The following is a 27967-nucleotide window of genomic DNA, read 5'->3' as shown; positions in this document are numbered from 1 at the left end:
TCGCCTGACGCATGCGCAGAGCGCCCCGCGGCCCGTCGGTGCGGCCATGGCGCTGGTGTCGGCCGACTCGCGGATCGCGGAGCTGCTGTCCGAGCTGCAGCGGCTGCTGGGGCACACGCAGGTGCGGGGCTGGACGCACAGAGCGAGCGGGGCGCTGCTCTGCCGCACCGAGACCATCGGGCCGCTCTGGGGGCGGTGCGGGGCTGTAGGGTGCTGGTTCGGGGCGGCGCTTTGTCGCACGGGTCCTGATTTGGGCTGTGGGGCTGGAGGTGGGGTGTGGGTGCGGGCAGCCCCCGTCATCCCGCTGCATTGCAGGAGGAGCGGTCCCGCAGCGAGCACAACCTCATCAACATCCAGAAGACGCACGAGAGGATGCAGACCGAGAATAAGAGTGAGAGCGGGGCCGGGCCGAGGGCGGCGTGAAGGGGGATAAGGGGGCAGGGCTGGGAGGAGAGCAGGGCAATGGGGAGGGGAAGGGGTTCAGAGAGGAGTGTTGGGGAGGGGCGGCTTTGGGGCCGGGCTCGGGAACGGGGCGGGGTTTGGGGACAGCGTGTTCGATGGGGACTTGGTTTCACGGCGTTCTTACCTCCCCCATCCAGTCTCGCCGTATTACCGCACGAAGCTGCGCGGGCTGTACACCACCGCCAAGGCAGATGCTGAGGCCGAGTGCAAGTAGGGCGGCCCCTTCATACCCACATCCCCATACCCTACACCCTTACCAACCCTACACCCTTACCAACCCTACACCCTTACCAACCTTACACCCCACCAACCCTACAGCCCACCAACCCTACACCCCCACCAACCCTGCACCCCACCAACCCTACACCCTGCCCCGTGCCCCCCATACATGACAGCTGCCCTTATGGCTCTGCAGCATCCTGCGCAAGGCGCTGGACAAGATCGCTGAGATCAAGTCTCTGCTGGAAGAGCGCCGCATTGGTACGTGCCTCCATTGAGCCTCCATGTCCCTGACCCCCGCGTGTCCCTGACCTCTCTTTTTCTGTTTTCACACCCCAAATCCCTGGAATTACGCCCAAATCTCCCTCTGTATGCCCCCCCCCAACTGCCCTCCCAATCTGGGCGTCACTGTGTCCACCCTCCCACTGTGTCACAGCTGCCAAGATCGCAGGGATCTACAGTGACGCGGAGCCGCCGCGCAAGACGATGCGTCGTGGCGTGTTGATGACACTGCTGCAGCAGTCAGCCATGACGCTGCCGCTCTGGATCGGCAAGCCAGGCGACAAGTAGGTATTCCCGACCCCACAAGTGCACCCTTCCCCACAGGATGCCCTAAACTCCCAGACCCACGCTCCATCCTACCTCACATTGTGCCCTGAGCTCCCAGTTCCACTGGAGTTCTGGTTCTGGACTCAGATTCCAAAGCACGGCCCTAACCCCATGCCTGACATTTGGATCCATAGCAAATCTCAGCCCCACCCTGGGAAACCTAACCCCATCCAGACCCCATCCTGACCATGCCCTCACCCTTCCTCCCCTCTCCCCCCATCAAACTCCAGGCCCTGTTCCCTGACCCCTGTTGTGGATTGCCAACACCCCCCTGACTGCACTGCAGAACCCCAAACCCCAGCCCAGCCTCACCCCCTAACTCCCACCCACCAACCCACCCCCACCTCATTCCCAGGCCCCCCCCACTGTGCGGTGCCATGCCGGCAGCTGGGGACTACGTGGCCAAGCCTGGGGACAAAGTGGCGGCACGTGTCAAGGCCGTGGACGGCGATGAGCAGTGGATCCTGGCGGAGGTGGTCAGCTACAGCCATGCTGCCAACAAGTGCGTGGAGGGGGCAAGGGGGCGGCAGGTTGGGTGTGGAGGAGAGCAGGAATGTGTGTGTTGGGGGGGGTTTGAGTGGGGCCGGGGGGGCAGTTTGGGCACTTTGGGGGTGTGGGGCATGGTGTAGGGCTGTCTGAGGGTGCTGTGGAGCACTGAAGTTGTTGCTTGTGGGGCCGTGGTGTGCTCTGGGATCGCAGCATTTCCCCTTGTTTTGCTGTAGTTTAATCCTTTATCCTTTCTCCCTTCTCCCCACGCCAGGTATGAAGTGGACGACATCGATGAGGAGGGCAAAGAGTGAGCACCCCCACTCCACAACTGCCCCCTCTAACCCCACAACTGCCCCCACACTCAGGCAGCCCCCAGCCCCCTCCCCAATCCCTCCAGCTCCCTCCTTATCAACCCCTAACTCTTCCCAACTCCCTCCAAACCTCAAACCCCACAGAATACCCCAGCTCCCCACAGCCCCCCTCCCCATGTCCCCCATGCTCCCAGTTCTCCACAGAACTCTTCTTGCTCTCACCAAATCTTCCCAGATCCCCTCCGCACAACCCCCCAGACCCCTCTAGCTCCTCCCAAACTCCCTCCCCATACCCGCCACACCACAAAGCCCTTCTCAACCCCTGCCCCCAAACCTGCTCTCCACACCCCTCATCTCCTCCATCCCCAGCCCATACCCATTGCTTGCTCCTCCCTTCTGCAGGAGGCACACGCTCAGCCGGCGCCGTGTGATCCCTCTGCCACAGTGGAAGGCCAACCCTGAGACCGACCCCGAAGCGCTGTTCCAGCGTGAGCAGCTGGTGCTGGCACTGTACCCACAGACCACCTGCTTCTACCGTGCCCTCATCCATGCACCCCCGCAGCGGGTACGGCCCCATTTTGCCCTGGAGATGGGCCCTGCTGTGCCCCCAGCTCTCACTCATTACTGCTGCTGTTTTCTGCCCCACACACAGCCGCAGGACGACTACTCGGTGCTGTTTGAGGACACGTCATATGCTGACGGCTACTCACCGCCATTGAACGTGGCGCAGCGCTACGTCGTCGCCTGCAAGGAGACCAAGAAGAAGTGATTTGAGCAGCTTGGGGTACTTCGGGGATTTGGGGCCGTTTGGGGTATTTTTGGTGGTCTGGGGTGTCTGAGGGTTATGCTGAGTTCTGGGTCATGGGTTATGGGTCATGCTGGTTTTTAGGGTGAATTTGGGGTGTTTTTGTTATTTGCTCTCATGGGTGAGGGGCTGTAGGGACCCCATAGCGCCATCATGAGAGCTGTAAAATCAACATTCAGCCCCAAAACATACCCCATAGTGCCTTATAGGACCCCAAACTTACCCCACTGCATCCCACAGGGACCCCAAACTCACCCTAATGGGACCCACAGAGAACCCTAGGGATCCCAGAGACACCAGGCCCACTCCATAGGGCCTCAGCGTGACCCACAGGCCCCCAGACCCAACAGTAGGGACCAGAGTGACACACAGCACCCCAGACCCATTTTATGTGACTCTGGATCCCTTAAGGACCCCACACTGCCCTGCAGGACTTTAAACGCACACTGGAAGATTGCAAAATCTCTGTAATTGACCCCAAAATGCCACGTGGGGACCACAAAGAGCTTAAAGCAACTGATCCTGTGGGCCCCAAAGCGCCCTTAACAACCCCAAATCCACCTGAACAACCCCCAGCTGCACCCAGGGCCCCATTCGCTTGCAGAACCCAAAAGAATGATGCTGGAACCAGTTCCATTTGTTGCTTTATTAGGAATAAATTATGTTAAAAAGCAGCTGAGGAGGTGGCTTCACTCAGGGTCCTCCCCCTGGCCCTGCAGCAGCTCATCTGTCCAGTGGCCCTGTGGGGTCAGAGATCAATGGGTGAGATAAGAGATCAGAGGGTGTGATGAGGATAACGGGGCTGGGGTCAGCGGCTGGTGGGAAGCACTTACCAAGGCAGGGTCTCCCAGATCCGCCCATTCATTGTCGCCATCCCCGTGGCCGATCAGCTCTCCCCACAGCACCTCCTGCTGGCAGCTGGGGGGGAGCTCAGCACCCACTTAATGCCCCCTGAACTGCCCCTGCCCTCCCTAAGGCCCATGTACTCACCATGGGCAGGTCCCGCCCAGTGGAAGCAGCTCCTTTGGTTCCGACCTTAGGAAGCGTGGGGCGAGGCAGCGGGCATGGCAGCGGGCAGGGCAGGGCGGGCGGGGGCAGCGCAGGGTTGGGCCCTGGGGGTGGACTCAGTTTAATGCGACCCCTCCAAGGTGTCTCTGAATGCCCCAGATAACGCTTTAAGGGCCCAAGACACATCTGGATGGCCCTGAAGTGACCATTAGGGACCCCAAATCCATCCCATGGTCACTGGGCTGACCCCTAACATCCCCACAGGACCCCGATATAGAGACCTGTTAATCACAGTAATGAGCTCCTATGGCACACGGGTCCCAGAGCCCACAGTGACCCCAAACCACCCGGCCCAAAGCCCCGGGTTGCTCTGATGTCCCCTGAGCACCAGAGATGTGGCTCAAAGTGCCCCAGCATGACATGGGGGAGGCGCATAATATGCAGTTAACAAACAATTCCTCCTGCTGATCCCAGTTTACCCCACAATGACCCCACTGCCCCATCTCACCTGGCAGGGCTCAGAGCACACCGTGCACACAGTGGCCGTGCCCATAGCGGGCGGGTGCCGCTGTTTGGGGCGCGGCCTCGGCCCCCCCGGGTCCATCTCCACAACCACGTGACGGGGCGGGGCCGGGCACAGGGCGGGGCCTGGAGGGGGGCGGAGCCAGCGGAGCCGGAGCGGGAGGCGGTGCCAGGGCGGGGCCCAGAGTAGGCGGGGCAGCATGCGGAGAGCGAAGGCGATTGGCTGCTCGCCGGGAAGGGGGCGGGGCTTGGCGTCCTGGAGGCGGCGGGAAGCGGCGGGGTGCTGCCACGCCCACTCGAACTGCAAAGGGGGCGGGGCTTAGAGAAAGGGGGCGGGGCTTAGGGGTGGGACAGCGCGGGGCCGGGGGGACAAGGGGCGGGGGTTGGTGGCGCTGCAGGCGGCGATTAGATACCGCGTGGGGCATAGAGATACAGGCAGCTAACGGGACAGCGGGGCCGGGCTGTGCCGAGGGGAGCTCGTCCTACCCGCAGCGCCGCCACGTCAGACGGGAAGCCGTGCACGTAGAGCAACATCTGCCTGCGGGACAGCGCGCCCGTCACTTGACGCCATCATCCCCGCGTTACCCACAGCCCTATTCCCGCTGCTCTCCGTTACCCACCACGGCCCGCGCCCGCTCGTGCGCCGCGCCCCGCCCTTGTGCCGCCCCGCGTTGTGCTGCCGCAGCCGCCGCCACGGGTCGTGCGTGAATCCCACGTAGGTTCGGGCCCGGCCGCGGGGCCCGGGGGCGCTGAGCAGGTACACGGCGCGCAGCGGCATGGCGGCACGGCACGACCGATTTCCGGTCCCTACGCGCTCACTGCCGCTCCCGTCCAATCGCTGTCGGGTTAATTCACGCACTTCCGGTTCCGCCCCGTTGCCTCGCTAAGGACGCGCTTCCGCCTCGCTACCCACAATCCCTCGCGCCCTCACAGAAACCGTTATTCCGGACTTTCCCGCCTAAAGCGGAGCTGCCCACACAACGCCGGGGCAGCCGCCATGTTTCCCTTCGTTGCTCCTCCGGCCTCCGATCGGCCGAGCCGCCCCGGGCGGGCAACAGCGGTGATGTGGTGGAGCCGGAGCTGAGCTATGGAGCTGCATGGAGCTGTGTGGAGCTGTGGAGGGTCCGGCTGTGGCGGAACACTCGGCGCGGAACTCGTGGTCAGCGCGGAGAGGAAGGAGGGGACCTGCTTAAAATGAAGGTCCGGAGTTTCTGGTGCTGGGGTTTGGAGCGAGGGGCGCTGGGTACGGCCTCACATTCGGATGTGACTCAAACTGCGCATCCTGCGCCAAAATCCGACCCCACGAAGCACATTTCACACCTGTGCCTCACAGCCGCTGCATCCTCCTGTAACCTAAATCTAAACCTGGGGATGGATTTGGGGTTCAGGACCTGGATGTGGGGTGAAGATTTGTGATGTGGTTCCTGTTGTGAAGCTCGGAGTATGGGGTCTAGATGTAAGGTTTGGGGTCTGGGGACAGGTTTAGGGATGAGATTAGGGTTTGGGACTAGGGGTGGGGCAGATGTGTCAGGTGTGGTGCTGAGATTTGTCTCCAGTGTTGGGGAGGGTGTGGAGCATCTGTTACAGGAAGGTCCAGGGGGCTCCGTGTGCTTCACTCCCCACACAGCAGCTCCACACTCTCAGGGCACCACTCCCCCTCACTGTCCTCCCCCCTCCTGCATTGCTGGTACCCATACTGTGCCCAATTAATATGGCCCTAATTCGTACATGGCCCAATTCATATATCCCTGATCCTTCCCTCCGATGGAATCCTCTCCCCCTATTACTCCTCATTAAGTCTCCATTGGTGCCCCTGATTAAATCCCCAAAAGACATTTTATCAACAACATGCCACTTTTTAGCACAATATGACACTTTCACCCCAAATTATCCATTTTGTCTCCATAACACAATAATTTATTTCCTTAATATCATTTTATGTCAAAATTTAGTCATTTTCCCCCCGAATATCACTACTTATCTCAGAAATAAAACGTTCTCTCTTACGTATCACACTTTATCTCATCAAAAAGACATTTTTTCCCCAAAATACTGCTTTTCATTCTTAATAGAAGACATTTTCTCCACAAAAAGAGAACCCTGCAGAGCCCAAAGGCTTCCGACAGATGTATTGTACGTATTTAACAATACAAACCTGAAGAAGGCTTAAAACCAACAAACAAAAAGAACAGGAAGGTTCTCAGAAAAATTTATTTCCATAAATTAAAGACACACACAAAAGAAACAGTAACATTTGAAATTCACACCAAATTGAACAGAAACAATGCCAAGAGCTTGATGGAGGCTAATGGCACAGGCATACAAGTTCTCTCTATGAGCTATTTGTTGACATGATAGCGTCGTATAGACATATCCACAGTTAGCATCGTATCCTAGAAGAGCACCTGGAACATAATATGCCAAAGGCCCAACCCATATGAAATATAATAAACAAGACCTGCTTGCAGAAGATCATATCCAGCAAGCATAAGAACACAAATGTTTGCAGCTACAAGGCCAGGCTGGCAAACTTTCTAATGTACATTAAGTAGTCTCGGCTGCTCCAGTTGCAGCATGATGAAAATAAGATTTTATGTTTTTAAGAAAAAAATAATAATCTAACCCTCATAATCAGCATATTTAGTAAAAAAAAAAGCTGCCTGTCTCTGAAAACCTACTGCTATGTGATGGTATGTGCCAAAAGCTTTGCATTTCTTCTCCAGACATTTGCTCTAGGCATCATTCTGTGAGCAGTACATACAATGGTCTTTCCATGGTGTTGTAAGAAAAAAACATTACTGGAGTAGTCTCTCTGTATGAAAGACACAGTACATATTCTTCCACTGGGGAAGTATTTATGACTCCCAAACGTACAGTCTGTGTACTTTTTTCCTGCAGTAATCCCAGACAGAAGCAGCTGAGTGCGGCAGTTACCTGCCTTTGCACCATCGTCACTCCCAGTGTACAAACAACAGCCACAGGGAATGAGGTTGTTCCGTGAGTGTTGTAAATGGGGACAGAGGTGGGAGAGGGGAAAAAAGTGCACACACATGACTGACATCTGCTGCTGAGGAGATGTGGGGAGGAAGAAAAAGATGCTTTGTCTCCATTAGCTTACAACTCTATCACACAAATACTAAACCAAATCAGAGTCATCCGCAGACCCTGAGGTCTGGGACAACCTAAGCAACTGCTACATCGTTTTCTTACTCCTCCAATTACTGTAAATAAAAGGGGATCAACAAGTGTTTCCTTTTTAAGTCCCTTCTGCTGTAACTACTGAAAAGAAGTGTTATTTCAAAGCAATTAATTAAAAACAAGACAGGGCAAGGAAGCACACGAGGGAAAAAAAAGGCAAACAAACAGTAAAAAAAAAAAAACAACACAGAAAGTTCTATATTTTGAAGCACATCAGAAGCCTGAACTTTGCTTGGACCCAATCCCCTCCCTCTCGCCCATACTGTTTCCTTAATAGCCTCAGTGAGGTTACAGCTCAAGTCTGTCACAACATGAAAAGCCTCCCATTTTAATAGAAGGTTAATTAACACTGGGTCACAATCCCATCCTACAGCATAAAACCATAAAAATATATCTCTATGTGTATATATATGACTCTTGCAACAACTTCCATCTAGTCAATATTTGGGTAATAAGCCAACACAGAGTAAGTTTCAAATATCTTTTGAAAGGTAGTTGGCTTTTATTTATTTATTTTTATTTTTTAGGGATTTCTATAAAAATAAGATCAATTACAATGATTCCCAGTAGCTCAATTTATTTAACCAGACCTTGCCATTGAAATAGCAGGTCAATATGTTTGAAGTTTACCTACCTTGTTATTTTATCCTCAAAATCCAAATTACCATTACTCTGAGTCTGCACCTCATTCTTTTCCTGAATCTTCTGGATTAATAAGCCACCAAAACAAGAAAGTAAGCTGTCATTAATCCCAGCTAAGAACAACACAAACCCAGAATACGTTTATTTCAAGATTCAGGCACAGAGAATGTAATATTCTTCTTCCATTTCTCCATTTTGCAGACTATGGAATTCAACAGATTGCTTGTTAATTCTGCCTTTTCTGTTAGGCCAGTAACAGAAATGGTTGAGCAGCAGAAGATAGTGTTGGTACTTTCAGTTCTTCGTTTATTGGGACTTTATCAAAATACCTGCCCACTAGGTACTTGCTTATTTCGAATGTGTATATAAACTTTATTATAGGATAGGTAACTAAGAAAGTGCAAGTTTTAAGTGACAAATGAAAGAATAAACTAGTTGAAGTTGAGCATCCCAGCAGAGACAGCTTCACATCAATAACTTCTGTAGGCACTAGAGGACACAAATGACCTGCGCTGCAGCTGGCATTCCTTCGGAATTAACTCTTCAAGTAAGTTGAACTGAACTTATCCCAGAAGTGAGCGCGCTTCACTTAAAACTTATGGCTGAGGAATTGCCCAGTGCTGCACCATCTAATGACAAATGGCGTCACTTAATCAAAAAATAATGTTTTTCACATGCTAGGAGGATCTTTGTACAACACTAACTATTGCATACAACAGTGCTGCACATAGAATATCTAACTGGGAGCTAACTGAACTGCAAACCTAAAATAGGTGTTAAAATCAAGTTGATTATACTTCCTGAAATGAAAATTGCTTCAAAATGAGTCTCAAAGGGTTTGCTGGTGCTTCTTGTATGCAGCAGCTCAGATCAGCTCATAATAAGCTCTACTTGCATACCCTGCAGCTTAATGTACTCATGAGATTTGCTTCTGGAGAAGGGGTATAAAGCATCAGCCAATTTGGTCAAAGCTCACTATTGAGGAAAATAAATAGCAGCGGGCATCATCTTCTCTGAAAGTATTACTTACTGTTTTGTTTTGTAATGTCACTTGTGTTAAAAGGGGCCTCATGCTGCAAATAAACAAGGATATACAAAGTGCAAGTTCATTAAAGTCTAGTTATGTGGAGTTTCTGCTGCCCAAAGCCAGGAAGGGCACAGAAATTCATAAGGAACATTCTAAATAAACAGAAAGGCCTTCTAAACAAACAGAAAGAAGAAATAATCAGAAGTAAGATAGGAATGCTAGTTTTAATTATTAAAAATATGGTGGTATTTTCAAGAATGTATTGGCTAAAATTTATCTTTACCAAACACCACATACTCTGTTGTCATATTGTTCCAAAAGCCATTACAGTAGTAACAGCAGATTCAATGTGCAAAGATTTTGGAGTACAGAGTCCCAGCATTATGGAAGTTGTGCGACTTCCTCCCACTGTACCCTCAAAAAGTCTTGAAACACAACTAAATGTTAGCTATAACTTCCAGAGTTTGGGAAGGAATGCTAAGTCACATGTGACCCTATGAATCCCTCCAGTAGCAAAAACAAAAAAAAAACAAACAAAAAAAACCCCCAAATACAAAACAAAACTAAAAATCCCAATTAAATAGCACCTTAGAGGGTCACAGCTAATACAAGAGAGTGGTAGAGCAAGGTATGAAGAAATCAGTAGATTTCTCCCAATGGGATTAAAATACAAACTAAAGTAGCTCACTGGACCATTTTCAGCTCATGGCTCTCTCCAGTGCTAGAAGACAACTCCTGCTCATCCTCCTTTGCAAAAAATTCTTCAAGGTCCATTAGCTTCTGACTCAGAAGGGCATCTAACTCTGCACTTTGTGGTGCAGTTTTTTTTGCTCGAGTGAAATTTCCCACTGCTTTGATTTTGCCTCGTGCCTTTCTCTTCCGAGGAACAGTGAAGTCCTGAAACTCCAGAATCCGCTTTCTCTTCTGTTGGCTGACAGAAATCAAGTGTCCATTTTTTTCCTTGGGCTCTTCAAAGATTGTTTCCAAGCTCCTGATAGAAGTAGAAGATACGGAATATAGATATAGAATACTCAAGAAGTTATCCCCTTAGAAAGACAGGGAGACTGATGCATTTCCTAAACCAAGTAAATGTTCCCACTTTTTACATTTTTACAGCCCGTTCATATTCTTTTTCACGTATGTTTATCTACAGTTTGCACCTTCAGCAGCTGCACGTTCATACTGCTAACTAAATAATGGTATTGATGCATACACACATGGTTTGAATCCCTTTGTATGCCAGTTCAAAAGCACAACTACAGAGAGATTTGATTTTATAGAAGAAAATACCTGTCTTGACAGCCACGATAAACTTAATAAGAGGCAGTTATTCTTGTGATTTTAAAGAACATTCAGTTGCTCTCAGATTTTGAAAAAGTAAGTACTGTAACGTGGATGGAGACTGGATAAATATAAAATACACCTATACTTGGATAACTGCAAGTTCTTAGTTCGTGTTCCTTTTCACCATTTTCCATACCAATTCTGTAAGATAACTGATTTAGCATTATCTTTCCATATTGCTTTGAACTTGAGCAATTTTTCAAATCTAACTCCCTCATAGCCCTCCCAAAGCCCTTCAATCTGCCCCTTCTCTCTGCCTAAGTACTGTATATTTATCTAAGTAGTGTGTTCATTAGGAAGCAGAACAAACCTGGCTGGAGGAGGGGACTTGTAGTTCTTGTTTGTGTAAATTTCTTCTAGACTAAATTCTTTCTTCTTAAGCCTGCAAAAGTAATGAATAAAATTGAGAATGAAAAACTTCAAAAGCACCTTTTAACACCACACTAGATTTACTAGAATCAAGTACTGTTTGTCTCCTATGCTTAAATGCTAACTAATTATCCTTCAGCTCAAAACACTGAATTAAAATAACTGGGGATAGAGAAGAATGAATAAATGAAGGTCAGAAGTACCTTATTTCAGGTGGTGTTTTTTAAGAAATCTGTGTCAAAACTTGTTCTGCCTGTACATACTAGCATACAATGCATCAAGCATACAATGATGTTCTAAGATAATGATTCCCAAAAGAAAGGGAAAGCCATTCACAGGTCACTATTTTATTTTATTGTGGAAGCTAAGAAAGCAGTTTAGTAGATTGTAACATTTCATCTCAAGACTGATTTTAAAACTTAATTTTCACACTTGATTATCAAGCCAGTATGTGAAGAAATGCAGCCCTTTGTCAAGGCTAGCACTCCTCTACAATAAACAAAATAACCAAAGAAGTTAGTAACGAGTCCATTTAAGTGGTATGGCTCACCTTTTTGGTTTGGGTAGTCCCATTGGAGTAAGGTTATGATCTAGCCTAGGAACAGTTTTCCTGATTCGGATCTGTGAGACTTTCTTTGGCCTCTCTTCTGGCTCAGTCTTGGGGGGAAAAAAAAGAAAAAGATGAAGGCAGTAATTCAGTAATTACCATGTCAGTTACCCAAATTCTCTACTCATCTTTGGTTTTCCCACTCTATTTCTACTTTAAAAAAAAAATAAAATAGAGAGAAAAAAAAGAAAGAGCACTGACTAGGACTAGAAGCCTTGTCTTTTAACATTTAATAGGTAACATTCATCAGCAGATAGGTGAGATACCTAACATCTCTAATGAACTCACTTTTTTCAGTTCTATGTCATCTTGGGATCTAAAACAGTCTGGAGAGGAAGTATCTGCTTCATCAGGGGCACGGACCTGAAGTTCAGGTTCTGGAAGCACAGGGGGCAATGCTTCCGAAAGCAAGCAAGACTTTGGTAGTGGAAGAGGGAATGGAGGTTCCAGACTGTAAAAGAGGAAGAAGAGGACAGAAGTAGATCAAGGCCCAATTTATGCTGCAACTGCATTCCTTGCTCTTGTCCCTAAACTGCAATATGGGCACATAAAACAATGTGGCTCATAGAAATTGCCTAAGTGAACACTTTCTACACTATATGCTTACAGCCAAAATCTGCTGCAGCTCACATTGATACTGAAATAAACTAAATTGCTAGTATGCTGAATATCTGATTTTACCATTATTTTCCTTTCCATACAGTTTATAGTTCTATTTAGAAGTTACTGATAGAAAACGATTAATTTTCCTGTTCTTCAGCAAATCTCTTGCAGGTATTAATTTACTATTTTTTTTTTCCACAGATAAATTTAAGAGTTTTTACATCTGCCATTCCAACACTGAAGAAGAGCAGAAGAAAGTATCAGCACCTTACTTCTACTTCTTCAAGCAAAAAGAACATATTTATCCAAGTAAGAAACTAAGTTCTGCAGTTTCACATACATATTTCATAGTAAGATGCTTGAAAGCAACAGTACTGTTCTGTGCAGCAATCTTCCTTGTTGTTTGTATGAATGCTCTGTACATTCCCCCACAATATCCAGTCAGTGTGTTTCTCTAGAACTTTAATCAGAAAGCTATTACTGAAGTGAACTGTCAAAAACTGAAACACAAAACAGTATCAATGCCTCTTCCTAAGAATCTTATGATCCAGCTACTCTGAATAAATATCAAAGTTCTAGATACTCACCATATCTCATGACCTGCAGTCTGTAGTGCTTCCACATCCTGTACAGGTAAGTGTGGTAATACGGCATTGCTGGTTCAACAGAAAAAAAAAATATAAATAAAGAGAGAGAAGTTAGACCTACATTATGAAAAAGGTGAGAGAAGAGTTTTAATATTAGATGGACTGTAAGACAAAAAATGATGATGTTGGGAATGGCAAGGGTAAGAAGTAGTAGAATCATACAAGGGCAAACCACATCTGTCATTTAGCCCACTAATAACTACATTTCACTGACAGCTTGGTATGGAAATAGTTCTATTCCCACTTAACATTATAGTGGTATGAAAAGGATACGAAAGTACAGAGAGAAGACAAATAACTACAGTTTTTGAGTCAATGCTTAAACTAATGCTACTTAAGTCTAGAATCCTTATTAAAAAAACAAACAAACAAAAAAACTTTTAAAATGAAACAAAAATCATGGATAATTTTTGTACTAAATAAAAAAGGGCATGGAGAAATAGCAGAAGGTACAAATACAGGTTTTCATTAAATTGTCTCTCTAACTCCCACAATCTTACTAGATATACTTCATCAGAATAACCACAGGCCCTTCCATAAATGTAGGTAATTTCTATTGAGTTAAAAAATAATAACAATTAAAAAAAAATCAGCACCATCAGCTCTAGGTCCTTTAACATTAAACTTTACTTTGTGTCTACCCTATTAACAGCAATAAAAAAGGAGTAAGCTGGAACAGCTTTTATTACCTCAAACAGCAAATCTTGTACTGGCTGCTCTTCCAAACTAGCAGCTAAATGTACTGATTGTACTGACATAATGAAATTATAACCAGACTGTAATGGTACAGAATAAAAAATAATCAGATGTGCTGAAAATGCTTTTATGTTGCACCAAATTCACTTTCTTGTATTTCTGCATTTACATGCCAGAACTTCTTACATACAATATATATAATTTTCTACATTTATTTCTATGCAATCATATAGATTTTGAGTAAACACAAATTTAAGAGATTTACTGAATTATCCTTTTGCCACTGTTTCTGTTAATATGTATTTGGAGATGAGGATGTGGTAGTCAACCAATGCCATCACTCCGTCACAGGAGGCCACAAGATTGGTTAAGCATGACCTTCCCCTGGTGACACCATGCTGGCTGTCTCGGATCACACACTCATTCCTCATGTGATCAAGCATGCCATCCAGGAGGATCTGTTCCATGATCTTCCCAGGCACAGAGGTGAGACTCGCCAGCCTGCAGTTCCCTGGGTCCTCCCTGCTCCCCTTCTTGTATATCGGAGTGACGTGACCCTTCCTCCAGTCATCTGGGGCCTCACCTGACATTCACGACTTCTCAAATATGATGGAGAGCGGCTTGGCAACCACCTCAGCCAGCTCCTTCAGAACCCTGGGATACACGCCATCTGGCCCAATAGACTTGAACTCATTCAGTCTCATGAGGCATTCTTGGACTTGCTCTGCCCTTACAACGGGGAGGGATTTACTTCCTCTGCAATTACTTTAGAATTCACTCTCTACATGTCCGTACTGTCTTAAATTCCCTACAATAACTTAACATTAAAGAAAACCCAAGTGGGCCAGAAGAATTAAGTGTACTCCAGACAGATACATTAATTCCTTTCAAATATCTAACAAGAAAAAACAAACTGAGCTTTATGCTACTTTAATTTTGGGCATTTTTCATATAGAGTGTGGTAAGATTTGATTTGTCATCTCTTCTTTAGGAAAAAGTAATTAATAGCAAAACAGCTGGTTCTCGCTTTATCTTTTATAAAAAGGAGTTAGATCCTCCAACATTTTAGTTAAATGGATGTGCTGTAACAAACTGCCTTAGAGTCTGCAGACACAACTATAGAAGAAAACATGAGATGAAGTCAGCTCAGATCTCAAAGTCCAAGGGTAAAATGCCTCAACAATACAAAATAATTCATCTCATGCACAGCAAGAAGCTTTAAAAAGGTTTTACTTGTGTTTTTAAAAAAATGGCAATATCTTATTCTAAGCCAAGTGCTCAAACTTTGGTGTTTACTGGTGTGATTACTTCCAAAGTACTAACTTATACACTGGAAAATTCAGTCTGAAATATTGCCTCATGAGGGGCAAAAAAGAAACCAGATCTCAAGGAATACGCTGCAAAGTTGTCTCTTTATCATTATTCAAACTCAATCTTTTAGTGCAGAGAACTCACAAAATGGAGCAGTTATTTCATATTCTACTCAAATCTTTCTAGTAAGCATGAGAATTTACACCAGCAAGTATACAAATACTTATGGTATTTTCTCCACTTACACAAAGTAAAATACAGCATTAATTATACGTAAGTCAAATTCCACAGGTCTGCCACATTAAACATAAGAGTTAATGAAATGGATTTATGAACTTAGCGTCTGTCCAGGAATCTCAAAACTGCAAGATCAGAGACTAAACTGTCCTGTGTCTCAGGTAGCAGTAACTGAGACATAATGGGTGAAAAGTTTGCAAAAGAGCATGCATGTCATACCAGCACTAGGAACCTCTTCTTATACTCTGTTTCTCAACAAAAAAGATTTCAGATGCAGGTAGGAAAGTTAGGTGAAATAGGCAAAGTAGACATCAGTGCTCTTCCCACTCACATTGAGGACAGACACACCAAAATTCCTCACCAGCCTGAAATGGAGCTAGGGTTGCGTGTGCCAACAATTCAGTACATCTGGCACACACTATCAAAAGACGTAAAGAGGTTTAGATTAGCACAGAACAGTCATGGAATACAATTAAAGATTTAACTGAATTCCCTTCCTGCCCCAATTAGGTTTCTTCCTAATCTGATACTGAACATTTTTACTGTGGTTCAAGTGAAACTTGTGGGTCAGACCTCTGAAAAAATCTCTCCTACCTCAGAAATCCAGTTGTTTTGCAGTCACTCTGAAAAGACCTAATGAAGTAGCTCACCTTTCTGCATTATATATTCTGATGCATGGTGTGTTTATTTTGCATGGGAGAAGAAAATAGAGTTAGCCATTCTGCCAAAAGAGGACACTGTTAAAGAAGTGAAGGCAAATATATTTAAATTCAGTTAACAGACTGCTCTGTAGGTAAGAACCTTCCACAATATGCCATTTTTGGAGCAGAACACGTAGATTTGGAATGGGAGAAACTGATCCTGCAACACAAGTTACTATCACCCACACTTCCCCAAAAAAGAAGCAAGAACATACCCTACACATACTTATTCTCAGAAATAATTTGATGAGTTTTACCTGGTCTCGACGCCCACACTTGGCTGCCACTTGCAGTGACTGGAATGAAGAGGAGTGATTTCGGAGGGACAGGCAGAAGGACCATGCTGACTCCATATGGATAGTGCCCTGCCCAAGGAGTATGGCAGGGAAGAGACCAGGTCATCTGATACATTAGATGACCCTTTCAAACCCTGGGTAAACTGGGATATAAATAGTCTCTGGATGGTAGAAATATGGCTGGTTAAGTTTCTTCTTCTTGTCCAAATCCTGTAACATGCAGGTGAAGAAAGTGCTAACACTGTGTGAAAGCCAAGCATGGAGCAACTTCCTGTTCTTTTTGCTATGACATTTCTCCCATGGTCAGGATGAGGTGCAGCAACCCCTGAGGTTGTTACAGAGAGAGGGGAATGCAGCTCATGATCTTGACTGGAATCTTCCTTGATTGCTGTTGCCTTTGAACAGCTCTGAGAAAGGAGGAAAGTCCACTTTGAAGGTGGTGCAGGCATTTCTTCCAAAACCAATCTGTGATGTACAGAATGCTGAGATGTAGTCCCTGTGAGGTCTGTCACAGGACTAGAGTCCAATTCGATGTGAAAAGAAATTGGTAACGCTGGGGTATCCAAGAAAGAAGATGGAGAATTGTTGCTTGAGTCTAAAGAAGGTATTTTGGTAGATCCTACTGAATAAAGTGCCAAAGACTGAAAGCTGAACATCTTGGTACACCAACTGTCAGCGCAGCGTGAGTGTAAGTTTCTGTTAATGCAAGAGAAAGCTTCCAATAGATTTTTACATCTACGTTCGCTGTACCTCGCAGCCACTGGAAGAATTTCAGAAGAATATGGCAGAGATTCCAAGCTACGGGTGCTTGTGGCAGGTACCAGTAATTTGCTGGCTATTGCAGACAGCTTGCTCAGTAATGCTGGTTCTTTGGTACACTTTCTGAATTTCAAGCTGCTCAGCAAGACGCACCTCTTGGCCTTCTGCCTTGGCATATGGACAAACCTCATGGCTATTTCCTTTTTCACTGTTGGTGATTCATAGGCAAAGCACAAAGATTTGAGGACTGTGTTTTCCTGTTTAGGGGACATTTCTGAGGGAGGCTTCAAAAGAGTTGAACTTTTAGGTTTTTTTATTTTTCTTACAGTTTCTAGTTGATATGGCATGGGAACTTTTTTGCATGCTCTTCCAGGCTGTATTTTTAATGGGAGAGGTCCTCTTAGTTTATTTCTAGTTTCAAAGGCACCAAGAATTCCATTATAACCTGACTTAGGGTTTACATTTTCCATTTCTGAATCCTGAGTCTTTAAAAAATATGAACTAAAAGCATTCGCGGTAATCTTTGGCCTTTTGATTTCTTGTAAAGTGCTACACAGTTTATTTTCACTGCTTCTAACAGCAAAAATGTCCTTCAGATGGCTTTCAAACTTTGTATTTCTTGACATCACCAACTCCTTTGAAGAACTGCATAAAAGTTCAGAACTGTACAATATGCTTGGATGCCCTGCAACTTTTGCTTTTGTTTTGTATGCTGCCTTTTTTTCTTGTTTTGCCTTGTCTGATCCATGTCCTTTCACCTCCTCAAACCTTTTCTTTTGTTTACGTGCCTGACATTTCTCTACTTTATCACGGCTCACAGAATCTGAAGTCTCATTTTCCATGGAAACTGAATGAGCTGTTTCATGAATGAGCTGAGTGTCTTGATATCCTCTAATTTCCTTTGCATTACCTTTGCTCTGTGCATTCAGTTTGTAAGGCACACATACTTCACACTGACCTACACAATTTGGTAATGATTCTTTGCAACTTTTTGATAGCATGTTCATTTCACTATATTTGAATTCTGGTGAAGTTTCTGTGTCAAATGCATCTGCAGTTTGACAGTCTTGCACAGCTTCTGAAAGTAAACTGGTATCAGTGAAGCTTGTAGGCTTTGCAGTGTTGCTTTCCTTTGAAAGACCACTTGGGTCAGGCCTTGGGATTTCTTCAAAACCTTTTTCATAGTTCTCAGCACTGACAGTAACTGTTTTGCTACTAGATTCTTTTGATCCTGCTAACGAGGCCCATAAGCAATTTTCTCCATCAAGTAAGGAATGTATGGGCATCTTTTTTTTATGAGGCGCTTTTCTTTCCATCTTCTCTTCTACACATGCATACTTCAGCTTCTCTCCACAGTCAGCACTTTCCGGTAAGGTAACATCCATGACTTCTGCAGTTAGCACACCATGCCTCTCATCTCTCTGCCTTCCTTTGTTGCATGCACAAACACTCAGACTTTTTGCACCATTCAGCGAGCTAGTTGCCTTTTCTTCCTCTGAAGATGGTATTTCAGTACTGTTAGCTTCTCTCTTAATGTACGTTGTCACAGAAAGAGGTTTTGTCACTGAAGGACCTTTGCAACAAATTTCATTTGAAGATAAATCGCTATTACCTATGTCTGTATTCTCAGATGACACAAATAACTTCTCTTTCTGAGGCAAAGAGTTAGCTATGAGCAGAGCTGATGGTGTTTCTGAATCCCCGTGAGTCTCATTAGAAGAATCCTGGATGTTAAACTTCACAAAACAGGATGGACCCATGTCATTGGTAGCATCAGTTCCTTTACCAAGCTCCAACATTAACTGTGAGCAAGACTTATTTAAGATAGATTTTATTCCCAGACTTTCGTTTTCCATCTCTGAAAGTACATCCATTTTTTCTGGCTTATAAAACAGACTCCCATGAATTGATGAGAAGGGCAAAAATGAGGCATTAACTGTATTTGTTTGGTCCCCAGTTAACCACTTCATCCTTGCCAAGGACTGCTGTCTTGTATTTCCTGAAAATACTATCTCTGCTTTGTCTTTCATACATCTGATGGACAAAGCATGCTCTGAATATTGTGATTTGCTATCAGAAAGGCTTTCTTTATCAGTTTCTTTATCTTCTCTTCCACAGCTGTTCTCTTTCTCTTTTAGTTTTGTCATCTTCTCTTCTATTACATCACTGACGAAACCCATGCATCCTGAATAGTCTGCGTTTCTTAAACCACCTGAAGACTTAAAATCCACTGCATTCTCTTTTAAAGGTCTTTGCAAACCATCTCCTCTTACACATTTATGAACTAAGAGAGTCAGGTCATCACCCTTTTTTAACAGTATCTCTTCATTTTGGCTAGAGCTGATTGACAGTTTAGCTTCCTCTGCAGAAGTAGCAATATACTGTAAACCAGTATTGGGCTCTTTGTTTAAGCTTTCTACATGTTGATTTCTGCTAGGAACCAGGCAGGAACTCTGGTGTGCAAGAAACTGATTTTCCATTGGAGATATGGTCATTTCTGTTTGGATAGCATGTCTTGTTTGCATATTCACATTGTTGAGTGACGGACATGCATTACAGATAGAAAAGCTGTACTCAGAAGAACTAGCTCTGAGTGATGACGTGCCTTTCTTCCCAGATGCATCTAGTTCTCTTGTCTTCAGGAATAATGGAGAGTTGCAAAATTCAAAATTATGAACACAATTTTTTTTGTTCAAATTTCTGACTAATAGCTGTTCACCAGTCTCACTTCTCCAATTGCCATCAGGAACTTTTGGAGAACTCACAGTTCTTATTTTAGTGAATTCATCTGTATGGACAGCAGACATGCAAAACTGGTCTTCTGCATCATCTTTGCCACAAATAATTTCACAGCAATCTGTTAATTTACAAAGATTAAACTGTTTCATATTTTCAGATTCCATATTCTTATTTGAGATCTCATCTACTAAGGTAGCAGTAGACTCCTGTGTATCATAATTTAGGCAAAACATACTTTTTTCTGTGGAAGTATCATTTATTCCATGCAGAGCTACACAACTGTTGCTCAAGTGATCTTGACAGGGAGATCTACATGGCAAAGGGCAATGTTCTTCCGGAAAAGTGACTGTCTTTTTACTACTACATCCACCTGAAACTTCTTCCAAACTATCATTTTCATCAATCTTCATCTCAATATCAGCCTTAAAAAAATTACTGTCCAGGACAACATCATCTACAGGTGTACTATTTGATAAGATACTGGAAGAAGTGGCAGCTGTATGCTGGCATTTTGGAGTCTGTTTACTAGAATTCCATGTGTTGCTATGTTTATTTTCTAAACTAGCGTCTACACTCTCTACTTTACCTTCTGAAGACTTCCTGTTCTTCTGGGAAATGCTGCATGTCACGCTGGATTCATCAGAAGTCTTGGGATTTATTGAAGACTTAAATTTGTCTTTATGCAGCACAAATTCAGCAACTTGTTCCTCTGTTGTCCCAGAAGAACCAAATGATTCTTTTCCAGATCGATTATCCTGAGCCTTGTCCTTGCTTGCAGTTTCATTAGCAGTACAAAACAGACTCTCATCACAGTGAGGCTCTCCTGATTTTTGTGCAACAGGAGGTAAAAGTACATTTAGCGTATAATTCAAATTAGTTTCTTTGCCAGAAAACTCTAACATTGTATTACTCTGAGATTTCTGTTCAAACAGTTGTACCTCAGGTGATTTGTTATCTTGCTTGACAGAAAGATTCTGACAGTTAGGCCTACTGGGAAAAGAGATTTTACTGTAGGCTTTATGAATGCCTACATCTGTCTGCACAATTTCATGGGAAGCAATGCTGTTTATTTCCTTCAACAGGATACTTTCTTTTAAATCATCCTTGCACAGATCACTAACAGAAAATTGTAACTGGTCCTTTTTCCATTTATTAGCTTCCGATGTGATTGTTTTTAATTTTTCTTTCGAGAATTCCTCAGAAGATGAAGCAACAGAACTGAAAACTGAAGGATGACAGTGCTCAAAATCAGCACTCTCTTGAGCTTCAGTGTTACCTCCCACAGCAACCTCTCTCTGGATTCCAGCAGCCTCTTCAAATTCAGAGCTGTATGATTTACCTGTACTACCATTTGTTTCCCCATCACCAGTTTTATCACTAGACAATTCTTCTTTACTTAGAACTGAGAGATGCTCTGCTGGCATAAATTTAGAAGTGCAGTTCTTTACAAATCCAGTTCTGTGATCATAATTAGTCTTACTAGTTATGCTTGCAGGAAGATGCTTTTTTGAGGTTTCATTGATAATTCCATGGGTTGCAGTACTGTTGTTGTCTAGTGACATGTTTTTCAAGTCCAGATAACAGACACTTTCCAGAACCGAACACATAGCTTCAGAACTTTTTATGGAGAGCATTCTACAGCTTCCTACTGATGACAACCTAACAGGTTCATTATGTCTAGGTGGAAGAACGGTACAGAAGTCACAAATATTGTTTCCTTCTTCCTGCTGATAAGTCTGGCAATTATCAAGTGATGTACTGAATACATTAACAAGATTTTGTCTAGATAACTTTTCTTCTGTAGTCTCCAAAATAGGTACAACATTGTCCCCTGTTCTCAATGACATGTCAGCATGGGCTTTCGACCCATTATATTCACTTATTTCTTGTGAGTGTTCTGATGTTGATTCAACGTCCATAACTTTTAAAGGCTGTCTGAAATCTAGCCTGGTAGTTTCTGAAACCCCAGCTCCAGCCATGACTGTGTCTATATCTGGGCATTCATCACTCTCAGGTGGAAGACCTTTACTCACACTGCCATTCTGGTATCCTGCTTTACTTAATATTCTAGTCCTATCAGCCTTCATACCTTGTGCCTCTTCAGTAAGCTTTGGGAGAGTTTCAGCTGTCACCTGAATATTTGCTTGGTTTTCTCCTGCATAAGAAAAATAAAACAAATCAGTACCATACATTTGTAAGGCATTTAGCTTACTGTGGTTTCTCTTGGTGATATATACACTATGTGTATAGTCTGTCTTGGTTATCAGACCTTTTGAAGAAGTGAGAATTGAAGCCAGCAATTCTAATACAAACCATTAAAAAAAAAGCAAACAAACAACTCCATCACTAACCTAATGTAATAAATGCAGTCCTTTTTACTAAGTACATTCCACATGAGCAGCAGATATCCTGTATTTTTCAGATTCCTCTTATAACAAACTAGAAGCAATACAGGACCCGTAACTCAATACATTTGAAGTCTTGGCCAACATCATAATATTTATTTGTTACACCAAAGCTCAACATAGCCAGGTCCTTTATCTGCCATATTCTAGAAACATGGCTAGGCACTGAGCTGCCACTTTCATTTCTTCTTCCTTGAAGGCATTTTTGTCATAAGTAACTTACAGGAGAACAACTCATATCTCACTCTGTCCAAGCAATTTGGATTGTTAATAAATATTTTTGTAAAGTCATGAAGAGAATGGTAAAGTTCAAAAATGAGAGAGATGCTGCTCAATACCCTTATATTCAAAACTTTACATACACACTCATATTTCTGCACATCATTCTCGTATTTCCAACTAAGGATCAAGACCAGATGATAGTCTAGGAGAGTGGTTAGGCCCTGGAACAGGCTGCCCAGGGAGGTTGTGGATGCCCCGTCCTTGGAGGTGTTCAAGACCAGGTTGGACGGGGCCCTGGGCAACCTGATCTAGTAAAGGTGTATGTTTGGTGGCCCTGCCAGGCAGGGGGGTTGGAACTACATGATCCTTGAGGTCCCTTCCAACCCGGGTCATTCTGTGATTCTGTGATATTATTAAAAAGTAATATTACAGCAAATTAAGACAAGGGAGTTGAACAGGATGACCTTTGGGGGTCCCTTCCAACTCAAACAATTCTACGATTCTATGATTTCCTCAATCAACAAGGCATGAGAGGGTAAAAAAAAAACAAACTAGCTGAAGGCCAAGTGACAAAATCATTTGTAGCTAGAAAATTACAGCTCATAATGAAATTAAAGATGTGTTGCTATATTCTTCCTTTGAATTCTGGATTTGTAGTTTTCTAAAAATTAGAAAATGGATGAGTCATATTTTTACATCTTTGTTATTACTGCTGTAATGTAAAGCGGCTCTGAAGAAGAAGGAAATGCAAAAAATCTGCTACAAACAAGAGTTTCTGCATTGAGGTAAATAAGTATTCTGGCAAAATAACTAAAACACATCTTTTTATGTAAAAAGTCTGTAGAAAAGTATGCAGGCTATTGTGAAAAAGCAAAGGATGAAACTGTCACGTTATTTGAACAATGCAGAATAATAGTTTCTACTGTAGAAAAAATTAAATGAGCCGTCTTACAATTACTGATCAATTTTAAATCAACAAAAAGGAATCCGAGAGAAAAGCAGACATGCACGTACAACAAAAATACGTACCTTTGCTCTTCAGAAATCCTGCTATTTCAACACAACAGGTTGCTGAAGAATTTATCTCATGCTTGTTTAGATGAGGATCCTCCTGAAATGTGACAAAAATACAAGTGGATACCAATCACTTTTCTGAACCATTTCAGGGACTGTACCTGCTCATCTAGGTTAGTTCTTTCTGACAAGGACAAACCTCAGAACACGTAAGCCCTTCTAGAGGTATTCACATAAACACATGCCATTCCTTTCTGGCCCTATCAATCAACAGCACCTCAGCACTGAATAGCGATGCATCCAGAAGACATATTGAGCAATGTAAACAGCTGTTGTATTTAGCGGCAGCAAAGTATTCCCATGCAAGCGGCTAAAACATAGGTAGCTTAAATGGAAATTATTTCAAATATGAATCAGAGGAATAACCCAGTCTCCAAGCCTCCCTCACATCCCAAAGCCATTACTGTATGCTTTTGGTAAGATGCATCTCTTTCCTGTTATTTACTAGAACTTCTTCCATTCCTTCCCTTGGTTCAAAACCACACAAACCCAGAATAGGTGACCTAGGTCTACTTCAGGGGAAAAAAACCAAAAACTAAAAATTCTTGACTTTTTAATAAAGAGTTTTGCAGCTCTTCAGTGATGGGTAAATTATTTGGCACATTTTTCAGCAAGTCTTTCCTAGAAACAACATTTTTTATCATCAGTCTTTGATAGAGGGAAGAAAAATAAATCATGACCTTGTGAGCTCCTTGTTTTGAAAGGGAGCTCACAAGGCTCCCTCTCATTACTAACTCTTTACTAACTCTGACCTTATTACAAACGATAATTCCAAAAGTGAAGAGTCTTCATTTCAGAGTAAAACTGAAATGCTGGGCTAAAGTGCCCTGTAGCATTAAGAGACAATTATCAGACTGGAATAGCTGTTATTTAGCAGTTATTACTCTGACTAGGGATAATACTTATAAAGTGTGCAGTATCCACAGAACACAGGTACTGGCCTAAGAGCTTTCTCATTGTTTCTTTCTCCTTTTTAGCCACCAGTCAGTTGTGGTCCTTACTCTGTTACATACCTGCCTCCTACCATTCCATCGGTATTTAAAAAGCACTGATTTTTAAAACACCACTTGTCCACTCAAGTATATTCAGTTTTTCACTGGACCTGTGATAATCTCAGTAATGACACACATGACAGAAGTCACAAATAAGTAGAAAATCACATGGACCGAATCCTGCACCTTGTTGTAGCAACCTTAAATTCCAGCTATCACAGATACATTCTTTTCCTGGTTTACTTACTTGTTTTAACCATCTTTTCCCAGGTTTTAGAGCACAGCATTCAGTGTATTCCTCTTCAGCATCTTGTGCCTCTTGATGTCCTTGCTGGTATTCACCACTAGAACAGTCTTGTTTCCTTTGAGTCTGTTTGTTTTTTCCATCCTCTTCAGCATCTCCACCATGCAGTAATTCTTTGTTAAGCAGTTCTGCTGGCTCCCAACGAGCCTCTCTGTCCACATCATCCAGATGCGCTACTCCCTCATTGAAGCCTTTTGCCTCCAAAGCCCTGCAGTGCTCAGGTGACAGCTCACTAGTGTGTGTCAGCTCAGGTGTGGACACATCAGGCTTCGTATCCAATCCAGCGCTGGGCTCAGACACAGCCATAAAGCTGGCGGGGATGCTGAGCAGCTGCCCCTCGTGCAGGTCCTCAGTGCCAGGAGAGGCAGAGGAGTCAAGGAGACATTCCACCTCAGCTGATAGCATGGGGGCAGCTGGAGGCCCACCGTCTGTCACGGGTTACCCTACAATTAAAAGCGACATTAAATTAGCAAAGATGGGAGTAATCTCAGGAACAAAAAAAAAAGTTTCGCTGTTCGAGGTTCAAAGATGCTCAGAGAGCTGGCACTCCTATGGAGAAAGGCTGTAGGAGCTTGTTTAGCTTGGAAAAGAGAAAGTCCCAGGGAGACTTCACTACAGCACCTTCCAGTACCTGAGGGGCACTTATGTGGCTTTAAGCAAAGCGAGGAGCTCCCCGGCTGAACGGCAGCATCCTTTCCCCTCCTGTCATTTTCTGATACATATATTCAACTGTCTTAAAGCCGCACCCCGCGGCTCCTCCAACCCTCACAGAATCACAGAATCACAGAATTACCCGGGTTGGAAGGGACCTCAAGGATCATGTAGTTCCAACCCCCCTGCCTGGCAGGGCCACCAAACATACACCTTTACTAGATCAGGTTGCCCAGGGCCCCGTCCAACCTGGCCTTGAACACCTCCAAGGACGGGGCATCCACAACCTCACTGGGCAGCCTGTTCCAGGACCTGACCACTCTTCTAGTAAAGAACTTTCCCCTAACATCCAACCTAAATCTTCCCTCCTTCAACTTAAAACCATTTCCCCTAGTCCTGCTATTGTCAGCCCTTTCCAAGAGTTTACTCCCTTCCTGGGAGTAAGTTCCCTTCAGGTACTGAAAGGCTGCAATGAGGTCACCCCGCAACCTTCTCTTCTCCAGGCTGAACAAACCCAACTCCCTCAGCCTGTCCTCATAGGGGAGGTGCTCCAGCCCCCTGATCATCTTCCTGTCCCTCCTCTGGACCCTTTCCAAAATCTCCATATCTTTTTTGTACTGAGGGCTCCACACCTGGACACAGTACTCCAGATGGGGCCTCACAAGAGCCGAGTAGAGAGGGACGATCACCTCCCTATCCCTGCTGACCACCCCTCTCCTGATGGAGCCCAGGATCCCATTTGCTTTCCGGGCTGCCAGAGCGCACTGCTGGCTCATGTTAAGTTTCTCATCTATCAGGACCCCTAGGTCTTTTTCTGCCGAGCTGCTCTCAAGGACAACTCTTCCCAGCCTGTACAGGTGCCTGGGGTTCTTCCGGCCCAAGTGCAAAACCTTGCACTTTGCCGTGTTGAACCTCATTAGGTTCACCCGAGCCCAGCTTTCCAGCCTGTCAAGGTCCCTCTGAATGGCATCCGTTCCCTCCACTGTATCGACCGCACCACTCAGCTTGGTGTCATCAGCAAACTTGCTGAGGGTGCACTCCATTCCCTCATCGATGTCATTAATAAAGATGTTAAAGAGCACCGGTCCCAAGACAGACCCTTGAGGGACACCGCTCGTTACCGGCCTCCACCTGGACATAGAGCCATTGACCACCACCCTCTGTCTACGGCCTTTCAACCAATTGCTTATCCATCTAGTTGTCCACCCATCAAATCCACCTCCCTCCAATTTGGAGATGAGGATGTGGTGGGGGACCATGTCAAAGGCCTTGCTCAGGTCCAGGTAAATGACATCGGTCGCCTTCCCTTCATCCACCAACGCCGTCACTCCATCATAGAAGGCCACAAGATTAGTTAAGCATGACCTTCCCCTGGTGAAGCCATGCTGGCTGTCTCGGATCACATGCTCGTTCTTTATGTGATCAAGCATGTTGTCCAGGAGGATCTGTTCCATAATCTTCCCAGGCACAGAGGTGAGACTCACCAGCCTGTAGTTCCCCGGGTCCTCCCTGCTCCCCTTCTTGTATATGGGAGTGATGTGACCCTTCCTCCAATCATCCGGGACCTCACCTGACAGCCATGACTTCTCAAATATGATGGAGAGCGGCTCAGCAACCACCTCAGCCAGCTCCTTCAGGACCCTGGGATGCACGCCATCTGGCCCCATAGACTTATACTCATTCAGTCTAAGGAGGCACTCTCGGACTTGCTCTACCCTTACAGTGGGGAGGGATTTACCTCCTTGGTCCCCACATAGAGGTATGGGGGTGCAAGACTTAGGGGCGTGAAAAAGACTAGAATCCTGGCCACCAGTGAAGACCGAGGTGAAGAACTCATTCAGCACCTCAGCTTTCTCTTCATCCGTTGAAGCCATTTCTCCTTTTAAATTTACCAGAGTAGGCACGCCCATTTTGGCCTGTCTCTTCTGGCCAATGTACCTGTAGAAGGTTTTCTTATTGTTTTTCACATCCCTCGCCAAGTTCAGTTCTGCCTGTGCCTTGGCTTTCCTGATCCCACGTCTGCAAGTTCGGACGGCATCCCTGTATTCTTCCCGGGTGACACAGCCTTGTTTCCAGAGCTTGTACACCCCTTTCTTCACCCTCAGTTCTCTTAGCAGGTCCTTGCTGAGCCATGCCGGTTTTCTACCTCTCCTGCCCACTTTCTTAATCAGGGGAATGGAGACCTCTTGTGCTGCCAGGAGGGCATCCTCACGGCCGCTCCGCCCGGAGCCCCGCACCGCGGCGGGACGTGACACGGCGGGACGTGGGGTGACAGCCCGGCGGTACCAGGCCGCCCCAGCAGCGAGAGCCCGGCCCAGCGCTCCGGGAGCTGCGGCACACACAGACACACGGCGCGCTCGGAACGCGGCTTTGTTCGACGCACGGCAACAGCACGGCAACAGCACGGCAACAGCACGGCAACAGCACGGCAACAGCACGGCACCGCCCCGCGCGGCTCCGGCCTCCGAATGACGCGGCCCCACCTGGCGATAGCACAACCGCCCCCATCCCGCCGCCGTTACCCGCGGCCGCCCCGCTCCTGGCCGCCCCGCAGCCCGCTCACATCACTTCCTCATCCGATCCAGCCGCCCCCTCCGCCGCTCAGCCCGCCGGTTCCTCCGACCCACTCACAGCACTTCCCCGCTCGCCGCCCCGGGGCTCCGCCCCCTCCGCCGCTCGGTGGCGGGCACCACGTGACGGGGGCCGGGCCCCGGATAC

The 27967-nt window shown here is 45.5% G+C and overlaps 3 protein-coding genes across 18 annotated transcripts; 1 reads left to right on the top strand and 2 right to left on the bottom strand.

The window, feature by feature from the left end:
- Positions 1–22: 22 nt before the first annotated feature.
- Positions 23–12903, top strand: SGF29 (SAGA complex associated factor 29). Of its 4 annotated transcripts, XM_085556095.1 has the most exons (10): positions 23–121; positions 316–391; positions 600–672; positions 878–942; positions 1118–1247; positions 1646–1792; positions 2051–2086; positions 2493–2655; positions 2743–2874; positions 12417–12903. In XM_085556095.1, exons 1-9 carry the CDS (start codon positions 47–49, stop codon positions 2857–2859), a joined length of 882 nt encoding a protein of 293 aa, XP_085412221.1. In that variant the 5' UTR covers positions 23–46; the 3' UTR covers positions 2860–2874; positions 12417–12903. The 4 variants fall into 4 exon arrangements, with proteins under 4 accessions (XP_085412221.1, XP_015733420.1, XP_085412222.1 ...); XM_015877934.2 differs by lacking the exon at positions 12417–12903 and having other exon boundaries at positions 2743–3569; XM_085556096.1 differs by lacking the exons at positions 2051–2086; positions 12417–12903 and having other exon boundaries at positions 2743–3569.
- LOC107321225 (structure-specific endonuclease subunit SLX1-like) lies at positions 3527–5242 on the bottom strand. 5 transcript variants are annotated; one of them, XM_015877936.3, is made up of 6 exons: positions 5046–5242; positions 4912–4963; positions 4412–4726; positions 3886–4007; positions 3729–3813; positions 3527–3635 (listed from the first exon to the last, which is right to left on the bottom strand). In XM_015877936.3, exons 1-6 carry the CDS (start codon positions 5201–5203, stop codon positions 3585–3587), a joined length of 783 nt encoding a protein of 260 aa, XP_015733422.2. In that variant the 5' UTR covers positions 5204–5242; the 3' UTR covers positions 3527–3584. The 5 variants fall into 5 exon arrangements, with proteins under 5 accessions (XP_015733422.2, XP_085412231.1, XP_085412232.1 ...); XM_085556105.1 differs by having other exon boundaries at positions 4912–4959; XM_085556106.1 differs by lacking the exon at positions 4912–4963.
- On the bottom strand, positions 6619–27917 carry PRR14L (proline rich 14 like). 9 transcript variants are annotated; one of them, XM_085556056.1, is made up of 11 exons: positions 27813–27917; positions 24542–25041; positions 23258–23339; positions 21691–21756; positions 20188–20424; positions 16065–19719; positions 12803–12871; positions 11901–12063; positions 11556–11662; positions 10947–11018; positions 6619–10283 (listed from the first exon to the last, which is right to left on the bottom strand). In XM_085556056.1, exons 2-11 carry the CDS (start codon positions 25001–25003, stop codon positions 9977–9979), a joined length of 5220 nt encoding a protein of 1739 aa, XP_085412182.1. In that variant the 5' UTR covers positions 25004–25041; positions 27813–27917; the 3' UTR covers positions 6619–9976. The 9 variants fall into 9 exon arrangements, 8 of the variants coding, with proteins under 8 accessions (XP_085412182.1, XP_085412180.1, XP_015733385.2 ...); XM_085556054.1 differs by having other exon boundaries at positions 20188–21756; XM_015877899.3 differs by having other exon boundaries at positions 16065–20424.
- Between the last annotated feature and the right edge of the window lie 50 nt (positions 27918–27967).

This window comes from Coturnix japonica, chromosome 9 (assembly GCF_054131305.1).
Source record: "Coturnix japonica strain WE chromosome 9, WE-NBRP24, whole genome shotgun sequence".
Lineage (NCBI taxonomy): Eukaryota > Metazoa > Chordata > Aves > Galliformes > Phasianidae > Coturnix > Coturnix japonica.
This window is presented reverse-complemented; position numbering and strand designations above follow the sequence as displayed.